Here is an 11,321-nt window from a genome sequence, read left to right on the forward strand (position 1 = left end):
ATGGTAGTGTGTGCTTCTTCACTTTTGCTGGTAACAAAAACATAATTTTGCTTGGTGCTTAGCAGCTCTTCTGGTGTTGTGTTGGTAGAAACTACATGTAACTTCATAAACTCTTCACATTCACCAACAAAATCCATATGCTCCCTCAAATGCTCTCATTCCTCAATTTTGCTAACACGTTCACCTGCTGGATCATGTTTTTCAATGATATTTTCTCGAAAGCCAATCTTCCTGAAGCAGTTGATTATTACACTTGATGCAATACTGTCCCAAGCAATAACAAGATTATGGATAGCATCCAAGACATACCAATTTGGCTGCAAATTGTTCCCTCCCTCTTTTGTTAAGGATCAAATACCTCATCTGTCAGTCTATATATACTCCCTTGTGGTTGTAAATAATGCCTTGATCCAGTGGCTGCATAAAACTTTTGGTAAAAAAAATAAATAAAAAAAAAAGGAAAACTGCAGCCATTATCAACCCACTGCAGGATGAAAGCCTCCTCAACAATTCATGTTGAGGGAAATGGACCATAATCTTCCAAGCTGTCCAGTGTGAGTTGGCAGATCAACCATATTTAGCAGTCAGGGGCTTGAACCCCAGTCTACTCAAAGGGCATATGCTACTGCACCTCAACTCCTGAACCACTCTACTACAGATAGTAATGGGATGTTAAAAACAACAGCCGTATATCTGTCAACTTAAGTCTCGGCAGAATGTGCTGTACAACGATCTAGAATCATCAAAATGTTCCTTTTTTCTGAAGCCATTCTTCTGTCCACATCTGATAACAAAGGCTCAAAAATTTTGATCATAAATCAAGCACTTCTGTTGGTAACATAATCACAGGGAAGTTGGTTAACTTCTTTAAAACATCTTGGCTTGTAAAACTTACCAATCACAAGTGGGCATAGTTTTGTACTGTCATTTGAATTGCAGCATAACAGAATACGAGTCTTTGTTTACTTAATATTCCACCATGACAAGACTCTCCTCGAATAGCAAATGTTTTGTTTGTCAGCAAATTATAAAATAAACTTGTCTCGTTGAGGTTAAAAATATCCTTTGCCTCATATTTTTCAAGAATGGACCATACAGAACACAACCAGTCTGTAGCCTTTTCCTTGTCAACTAATCCAGACTTAACACAAACATTTTGCAAAATCAAGTTATTCCTGTCTTTAAATCTTTAGAGCCAGCCACTGCTGCTGAAGTCACTAATTTCATGTTGCTGAGCTAGATAATTTGCCTTTTCGTACAAAATCGGAACTGATATTGGCAAATTAGATGAATGCATTTGTTGGTACCACTCGAAACGTTTTATTTCAAGCTCCTCATGTTTTGAACCAAGAATTCGTTTCCTGTTTTTATCACTGCTCCAGTGTCCAGCAGTTCAAGTTTTTTTTCGTTTTTTTAGTATTGTAGATGAAGTAGGTAAAAGGATGTTGTATTCTTTGGAATGTCCATTTTGCTATGTTCAATCCTATCAGCCTCTTGTATAATTTTCAGTGTAATTTCCAGGCTCAATTCCATCAGTTTACATTTTTAACCATAACACTACTAGATGAGATTTAATATAAGCAAACTTTAAATTAATTTAAAGACAAGTTCCGAAAAAAAAATCAGCTCAGATAAAAATGGCATAAAAAATAGATTACTGTACACTGTAGCAAAAGACTCTTTGAACTGGCATAACAATTGCAACTGACCTTAATCCCATGGAGAGCCTATGTAAACTACTTAGAAAAACTGTTTTTATTATTTTGTTAATTTAGCATGTTTTTCAGAGTAAATATACAGCTACTATAAACTGGTTTTATTTACACAAAATAATTTCTAACAATTCAGTGCCATCCTTTGGAAAGCAGGGTGGCCAGAGGCAATAATCGGACAGCTGTGCCAAGATTTGTATTAAACAAACAAAAAAACAATATTTAATCCTCACTGGGTGAAAACAAACTTTGTAATATATATTAAACCAAATTTTGTAATAAACAAATATATTTACATAGGAAAGCATATCCTTTCACAGGGTAATGGTATCTACTTCATATAAACGAGTACTTTGTACAGGCAACCCTCATATAACACGGTACTTCTACAACATGGTTTCGCTCTAATATGATTGATAAATTGCGCAATCTTTGCACAACACGGTACTTATATAACACGGTTAGAGAATTTTGGTAAACCTCGCATAACATGGTATTTTTAAGCTTTGGTGCAGGACAAACCCTGCTATTATGTTGGATGTAATTTTTCGACATTTCCACACTTTTTGAATCCCTGCTGTTAACTCGCTAGTCAAAAAAAAAAAAAAAAAAGAGAGAGAGAAATCCCTGTATTTTATTTTGTTGGGAAATCCCAGTGTTACGTTCCTGTGCTATTGAGCTCGTGCTTGTTGAAAAATCTAGATTTAAAAGTTTTATTACTATTCGACAGCACACCAGGCCATCCAAAAGATTTAAGTCATCCACACGTTGAAGTTATGTTTCTACTACCACAGTTGTACTGGGTTAAAACAACTTATTTCATTCAGCCATTAGATCAAGGCATTATATCCACCTTTAAAACTCATTACATCAGAAAATTATGGCAATGGATTTTGGAAAAAATCGATTCCGAATCTATCGAAGTAATGGAGGCATGGAAACATTTCCCAATTGTGGACTGTATCAAAATCATAGATTAATTGCTTACTTCATAGAAGTAAAACCATCAACGTTAAATGCATGTGGAAAAATATATGGCCAGAGTCAGTTCACTCAGGAAATATGGTCAAAACTAGCAGAAAATGGAATTGGTGTGATAGTAGAACTTGTGACGTCAGTTAGGAGGGGAAGGTTTTGATGATATGACTACTGAAGCTCTCATGGGTAGCACAGTTGATAGAACCACCCTAATCCCCACACTAAGTGGAAAAGACCTGAGTTCGAATGCCAGTGGATGACAGGAGGAATTTTTATGGGTCTTTTTCACAATGTGTCTGAGTTAGTCTGGCTTGGGCAAGGGTAGCATGGCTTTTCCTCCCAGAAACTCTGGTTTTTCGTCCAGCAAAACAGAAAATCGACTACAGAACATACAATTTATAGACAATATACACAGAGTAACATGGCCTTAGTTGCCGATGCTCCTAAAAAAAATAAAACAAAAGATATGATTAGTGAAGACTTTCAAAAATTACTGGAAGAAAAGGAAGTTGACGAAGCGGATTTGGTGGAAATGGCATCAGAGGTAAAACCAAGTCAATTCAGATGATGACAGCACAGATAAATTCTAACCTTCCAAATTTTACACTAAAAAGCATACGGGACGGCATAAAGTTAGCCGAGCAATTAGAATCTTATTCTTTGAATGCACATTCTTGAATGAAAGGAGCCCAAAGTTCAAAAGGGAGCTTCAAAAATGCTTAATTCCATACGATGAAATTCACAAAGATTTATCAAGCAAAAGCAAACATTACCAAATATTTTACGACATAATTCTTAAAAGTGTACTAATATATTGTGCGCATCATGTAAATAGTCATTTCTTAATATGCAAATAATAAATTAATTGTTTTAAAATTTTAGAAAAGTTATTAATTTCCACTTATTTCTGATTTATTTCCCATATTTTACTGTATTTCTGAATGGTGAATTACAGTATTTTTTATTGTTGAAAAGGTCATATTTCTTTACAGCGAAATTTCTGTTTAACGAATTTTTTCTAGCGATCAATTTTATTATATAGAGGTCCAACTGTATATATGAAGTACTCTTCATAAAGATCACACCATTTCAAATAGCATTTCCTTATTTCAATAAAGAAGTGCTATTTGAAGTAATGAATTTTATACGAAGGGAACTTGTTATTGTAGTAGGGTTTTAGAAGCATCAGTGACAGACCATATTCCTCCATGTATATTGTCTGTAAATCGTGTGGTCTGAAGTTGATTTTTTCTGTTTGCTAAAAGAAAAACCCAAGTTTCTGGGAGAAAAAACCATGCTACCCTCACCTGAGACCAACTAACTCAGCCAAGTTTTGAAAAAGGCCTATTAAAATTCCTCACGTCATCAACAGGACTCGAACTCGGGCCTTTTCCACCCAGTGTGGTTGAGGACAGTGATTCTACCAACTGTGCTACCCATGACAGCAAGGGAACTTGTACAGCTAGAGTGCCCTATGTGAGAGATCTACACCATCACAGAAAATGTTTTGATTCTCACATAAGCCATGTGAATACAAAGTTCACATGAGAATAAGTAAAGAACTGGTAAGCAAAATTGATTTAACCATCAAACCAAATAAATTTCTAACTAACTACATAACCTTGTTCAAAATAGATAACATTTAAATTCATTTAGAAATTATTTTAAACTTTTAAGCTGAACTTTGAACTTTTTCATGTTGAAAAACATTCAACCAGTTAGCAACAAATTTCAAGCAAAGCTCAAACAAGATTTGTTGGTGAGCAACAGCTTCCAACTTTCCCAGAAATTAAAGATAACAAAGGAAATCTGAATCATCTACTAAGAATATTTAATTAATTAGAATCTCCTTTTGTAGTCTAAATTCCTAAGTTCTAATAAACTATAATTAGTAAAGTTTAATTTTGGTTTGTACACTTAACCCTGCAACAGACAGTGTTGAATCCAATCAAAACTGCCACCTTCAGACTTTTGAAAGGGTATAGGTTGGAAAACTGTAAGCAGTAGGAAAGTAGGAGATTTTTTGGGGTAAAACAGGAAGGAAATAGGAGCTTCTTTTGGCTTTATTTGACAAGTCTCTTTAAAGTTTATAGTTTAAATAAAAGTTGAAAGTTTAAATGTGTAGTTTAAAAAGACTTGTCAAAGGCTGCCATTGTTCTATTAGCCTACTTATAATTGTAACATGTAACAGAAACTGTTAAAATCCATCTTTCCTTTTAGAACTTTTTATATAGCAGTGAATGTCCATCAACTATTCATCCACTTCATGGAAAGGAATGCAGTCCCCTTTTCAGCACACAAGTTAATGAGATGACAAGGACAGCCTATTACCACCACGTGTTCAATCTCTTTTTATACCCTTTCAGTTTTCAGATCTATCCTAATGGGCATATTATCAACACTAAGTGCGAGGCAGGCAGTTTTTTTTTTTGAAGGAATCCCAAGTGTTCAAGTTGCTCACAAGATGTTCAATGTTGTAGAGTTACCTCCCAATGCTGGCAGTGAGAGAAGCTACCTTTCAGTTTGATGTTTTTATTATTATTAGGAAAGATCATCACAGTGGGATACAGCTCAGAATACTTGACTTCTGCCGTCTACTGCCACCTGTAGCAATCAAAAATGAAACAAGTTTCAGTGCCATGGCAGCTACTTCTTTCCTCTTCCTTGTGCAACTTCACCAACAATGCCTGCTCCTTCTGCTCTTTCAAAACCAAAATCTTTTCTATTTCACTCTCAAAGAAACAAATTTATAAAAAAAAAGCCTGCATAATTAGTATAACTCAGAGGTAGATTATATTCTATGATAAAAATGCAAATAAAATTTGATTCATAGGACAGTATCATCATTTACATCCAGTTTTGCATTCCCCTCTACACAGTGCACATTATCTTCAGCTTATTTGTTTCCAAATATCTGATTGCATCATGTATCCCACTGCTTGAAACTGAAAAATCTTGTGCATGTCTTCTGAAATATTATGTAACTTTTTTTTGGCATCTTATTAAAAGACAGTTAATTACCTTTGCGCCACATAATAAGATGAAATGCTGAGGTTACACATTATGGAGGATAATGTTGTTTCCCATGTTCCAACATCCACATAAATCATGCAGTGTAGACTAGCATGCTACTAACACGGCCAATTCTTTAATGAAAATAAGTAGAAATAAACTGAAATTTTTTTTTCAAAAAAATTGAAAAAAACTCTGTTACAATGGCAAGACAGAGAAGGGATCAAAAAAGATTATGATTAGTATTAGCCATATTAGCATTAGCATTAATAGAGGCATTTGATGCAAGAAAGAAGCTTATGCAGCATCAGCCAAAAAAAAAAAAAAAACCCACTTCCACTTCACCCCTCTGTTCGTTCAAAATACCTGTCCAGCTGAGCCTTAAACTTATTTAGGCTATCAACCTCCACCACAAGGGATGGAAGTCTGTTCCACCAACCAACCACCCGCTGGCTAAAGGCAAATTTCCGCACGTCTATCCTACATCTGTCTTTCCTCAATTTGAATTTATGCCCTCTCAGGTGATTTTTCTGGGCTAGAGGAAGAATCCCATCAGCATTGAGCATGCTTAAACCATTCAAGGCTTTATACACCTCTATCAGATCACCTCGCTGGTGCCTAGTCTCCAGACACTGTAATTTGCAAAACTTAAGCCTTTCTTCGTAAGAGCACCCCTTTGTTCCATTCACTAATCTTGTTGCCCTTCTCTGTACTCGTTCCAGTAGCTCTACATCCTTCTTGAAATGAGGTCTCCAGACCTGTATACAGTACTCTAGGTGTGGCCTGACCATCGCCTTATACAATGGAATAATCACCTCCTTATCCCTGCTGGAAAAATTCCTGTATATCATTGACAATACTCCATGAGCTACTCTTGCAGCCCGTCTGCACTGCTCAGAGAACTTCATATCTGCCTGCACAACCACCCCCAAGTCCCTTTCATTCTCTACCACTGTCAGTGTTGTACCACAGAGTTCATACGTTGCTCTGGGGTTGCTGTTTCCCATGTGTAGTACTTTACATTTATCAATGTTAAACTTCATTTGCCACCTCTCAGCCCATCTGCTCAACCTTTCCAGATCCTGTTGCAGCAGCATAGTGTCAGTAGTGTCCTTGACAACCCTGCCAACCTTTGTATCGTCTGCAAACTTGGACATTAAGCCCGATATACCATCATCAAGGGCTCTGTTTCAAGGGCTCTAGGCATTTGTTCCACCAGCCAAATAAAATAAAAATAATTAATTAAAAATAATAAAATACCTATTTAACTCCTCCCTCTCAGAGAGGTATCTTTCCAGCTAACCTGTGAATTTCCCCAAGTTGTCAGCTTCAAACACCCAAGGAGGCAACTTACAGTTTTATCATAAATCCAGAGAGTTGGCAACTGTGCCCGATGCAACAAGAAAAATTAAACATAAAAATACTTATAAGAATTATGTCAGCGTGAATTTTAGTACTACTTCACCAGTATGGTCTTCAGTTTTAATCTACACCATTGGTTATTTTTTAATTTGAGAAGTATAGTTATAAAAATAAAATTTCTGTGTATACAAAATGTGTGTCAACTTACATAATTTATTTGTGGAGTGACATCCTCTAATGTTTGCTTGGAGTTTTGGTTTCAGCTTTAATTTCTGTTCCTGTTAGAAGTAAGACAGTCGGAAGAATTTTTTTTTTTTTTTTGGATAATAAAGACTGCTGTTACTAATAAGGATATACAATTGGTAAAATAAAATTACGACTTTCTCAGAGCAAATTGTAACAGGTTTAATAACAGGTTTGACGACTCCGTTTACCAGCAAGTGCACGGCGCAGCCATGGGTTCCCCAGTTAGTTCGGTCATGGCAAACATCGCGATGGAGGAGTTAGAGGGTCGTGCATTTACAAACGTACCAGATACCATTGCCTTTTGGTGTCACTATGTGGACGATGTGTTCGTAGTTATCCCCAGAGATTCAGGTCAACGAATCTTAGCCCACTTCAACTCTCTGTCGCCTTTCATAAAATTCACGATCAAAATTCAACACCATACCATACCTAGACACTCTTGTCCAGCGCGAGGGCACATGCTTGAAGATGACAGTCTATCGTAAACCTATGTGTGCTGGCCAATTTACCAACTTCCGGTCAGCACAGGCACGTAGTCATCCTCTTGCCACTGCGCGAACCTTGGTAACTCGTGCCTGGACACACTCTAGCTCTGTAAGTGAGAGGCGCACAGAGATCGCTAGTCAAAGCGGACCTTGCGAGGTGTGGCTATCCCATCAATACCCTTGACAGGTGTGACCTACAGGCACGCGACCACGTAGCGACCAACAGAAACATCCAAAGTGGTGACTCAACCACGAGCGCCTTTATCCCATACTACCCAAACATATCACAACAGGTCTGTAGGATTTTAAAATCGCATGGGATAAAGTGCCTCCAACCCCCAGGGAGAAAACTACGATCCCTCATTTCCAACGTAAAAACACCTGTCCCCACCCTACTGCAGAGCGGGTTGGTCTACCGCATCTCTTGCAGTGACTGCACTAGCTGCTACTTCGGGGAAACCGGAAGGCAGCTCGAAAAACGCCTTTCCGAACACAAGAGGGCGATCCGTTTGGCGGATGTGGAGCACTCAGCTATTGCTGAGCATTGTCTGGGCAACCCACCACGACATTGACCCACACCGCGATGTCTTGATTGTGGATAAGTCCCGCCATTATCTGCGCCACGCCTGGTTGGAATCGTTAAACATCAACTGCTCCAATACCTCAATGAACAGGAACAGTGGTTGTCAAGTCCACCCTATCACCGAAGCAATAGTCCTGTCCATTGACAAGCGCTGGCCACGTCCACATACGTCACAGCCACAGACTTCAACCTCAAACAATTAGCCACGCGCTTCATGTACCAGATTGGCAGTACACGCCTCCATTCTAACTGTCATTTTATGTTTTGTTTCAACTGAAGAAGGTTGTCTAACCAACCAAAAGCTTTGTATGTTTCTATGTATATTTATTAAACCTGTTACAATTCGCTCTGAGAAAGCCATAATTTTATTTTACCAATATGAATCCGGAGCACATAGGCCTTTTTAACCATAAGGATATACAATAATAAGGACAAATATTATTATTCATTCTTATTATCATATATTTTGCCAAAATAAATCTGTAGTTACACCCTCTTAAGATGTTTTCTCACTTAATTTTAAATTGTTTTCTACCTCCATGACATAAATTCTGCTATATCTCCAACTGCTCAATTCTATCAAATTATCTTAACATACTAACACAGAATTTCTGGTTCTTAATCCAGTGCACCATTTCAACAGGTAAAAAATATTCACAATATAAATTTATATTCTATATAAAATATTGTCTATCTAAAGTATATATAATTTTATTATTCATACTATACCTGATTGTCTCTTGCCTTTGCCAACTGTTGAACACCCTCAGTCACAAGAACGGATGAATTCTCCACACTGGCTTCAATACTATCTACAAAACAATGAAAGATAGGTTAAATCTCAGAAATTGTGTGTGAAGATACAATCCCAACTTCATAATAGTTTAACTATAAACACTTCCTTGGGTATCACTATCACAAGTACAGCATTGCATATACTACATTAGTGTTGCAATAACAACTATATAAAGAGAATGTTAATAAACAGAACTAAGAAATGCAAGTGCAAAGTGCATTATGAAGCATTAAAACAAAGCTATCACTTAATTGACTATCAGTAAAGAGACAGCATTATCTGATGCTGGTTATTACATTATCTTCAAATTTTGACAACATGCCCTGTATCCCTTTGTCAACATAATTTAAGAAATTCAAAAGCAAAAGAGGTCACAGATCCATCTGAAATATAGCTGTTAATCATAATGATTTTGTGTGTGTGTGTGTCCTGCAGCCAAACTGTAATCCATCTGAAGATCATTCCCATGATCCAATTATGTTCCAGCTTATATATCTTTCATTAGGGAACTGATTCAACTGCTTTGCTGAAGACCAAATAATGTAAAAATTATTTACTTAGTTCATGAGTGACACTATAAAAATTGCTGACCAGGTTAGTTATGATAGTTCCTTTATAAAATAATGATATATTTGCCTGAGAATGCAATTTCTATCCAGATGATCCTGTATTGCATTCTTAACGCAATGGCAGGGAAAATCCCTCCGTGATTTTCCCTGCCACTGAGGTCATATGAACCAGTAGCTCACTCTATTCCTAGAACCTTAATGGATTGGAAATAAGTTGGTCCTTCTCCAATCCAAACTGATCCCACCCTCTTAGTTTAATGACACCTTCATAATTGATATTAACAGTTTAATCTCATTCGATTCCCCCCACAACAATTACTGGGTATATGAAATCAAAGGCAAATAATTACTTAAATAATTACTAATAATAAATAAATAAATACTAATAATAATAATTACTAAAAACAAATTACCGGCAGAATTACTTAACAAATACAGGTCACTGTTGAAAAAAAGCCGTGAATTTGGGTTGAATTTGAAAGTGTCTGCAATTCTGCCCAGACACGATAGGACGGAGTATATTATGAGAGCCTTGTCAATCAATTCGGCCTTGGAAAGATTGTACAAGGCTCAAGGGGTAGAATTTTTTTCAGCCTGGTCTGTACTTGTTAACAGAAGGGACTGCTTCTACAGGGATGGGATACACTTAAATAGAAAGGGTGCAAGAATATTTGCTGATGCTATCGAGGCAGTGTTAGGTGGGTCGGAAAACTTGGAGGGATACAAGGACTAATAGATTAACAGTAGCCACTGGTGAAAGTGAGGTGAAGGCAGAGGTGAAAGTGATTCTTGCACTGCTTCTATTGGAATGAGCAGAAGCCTGGAAAACAAGATGCAGGATATTTCAGAGAATGTGGGAGTCATTGCGGTACAAGTAAACACATGGGTTGTGTTAGGGTAGCTAAGAAAAAGAACAGGTGCATGTATACATGCGTGCACACCAATGCTAGGAGTTTGGTAAATAAATTTGATGAATTTGAGATATTGCTCAAAGCATCAAAGGCGGATATTGTTGGGATATCAGAGTCGTGGTGTCACACAGATATAAGGAATGCAGAACTGGAATTTGGGGAGTACAATGTATACAGAAAGGATAGACAGGATAGGAAGGGAGGAGGGGTTATGCTATTAGTTAAGAAACACATAAAATCCAAGGATGTGAAGCCAGTCAACATCACTGGACAGTGCAGTGTCGGGTCAGTTTGGTGTGACATAAGCATTGGGAGATCAAAATTGAGAGTAGGAGCGTGCTATAGGCCGACTCTGATGAGTATAATAAGAAACTGTACAGGGAAATGGAGTGGGCCAGTAAATCAGAGAGTCTTATAATGGGGGATTTTAATTTCCCAGATATTGACTGGAATTTGTGGGTTGGTCACACACACACACTGGCAAGGCTTTTGTGGATTTATTGGATGATTGTTTTCTACATCGGCATGTTTGGGAAGCAACTAGAGAGAGTAATACTCTTGATTTGATTATCAGTAGTGATTCTTCATGCATTAAGAATCTGCAGATAAAGGAACCACAATATTGGTGTGTAGATACACCATAGACAACTCTTAAAAAACTACAAAG

The 11,321-nt window shown here is 37.2% G+C and overlaps 1 protein-coding gene across 2 annotated transcripts in view; it reads right to left on the minus strand.

The window, feature by feature from the left end:
* Positions 1-11,321, minus strand: part of LOC150087567 (syntaxin-7-like) — a 166,186-nt gene that overhangs the window by 22,391 nt on the left and 132,474 nt on the right. For both annotated transcript variants that reach the window (XM_090372129.1, XM_090372130.1), the window contains exon 10: positions 9,108-9,190. In XM_090372129.1, the coding sequence (XP_090228255.1) occupies positions 9,108-9,190 (83 nt within the window). The remainder of the gene's footprint in view (positions 1-9,107; positions 9,191-11,321) is intronic.

Source organism: Mastigoproctus giganteus, chromosome 4, assembly GCF_048544385.1.
Source record: "Mastigoproctus giganteus isolate SK-2022 chromosome 4, ASM4854438v1, whole genome shotgun sequence".
Lineage (NCBI taxonomy): Eukaryota > Metazoa > Arthropoda > Arachnida > Uropygi > Thelyphonidae > Mastigoproctus > Mastigoproctus giganteus.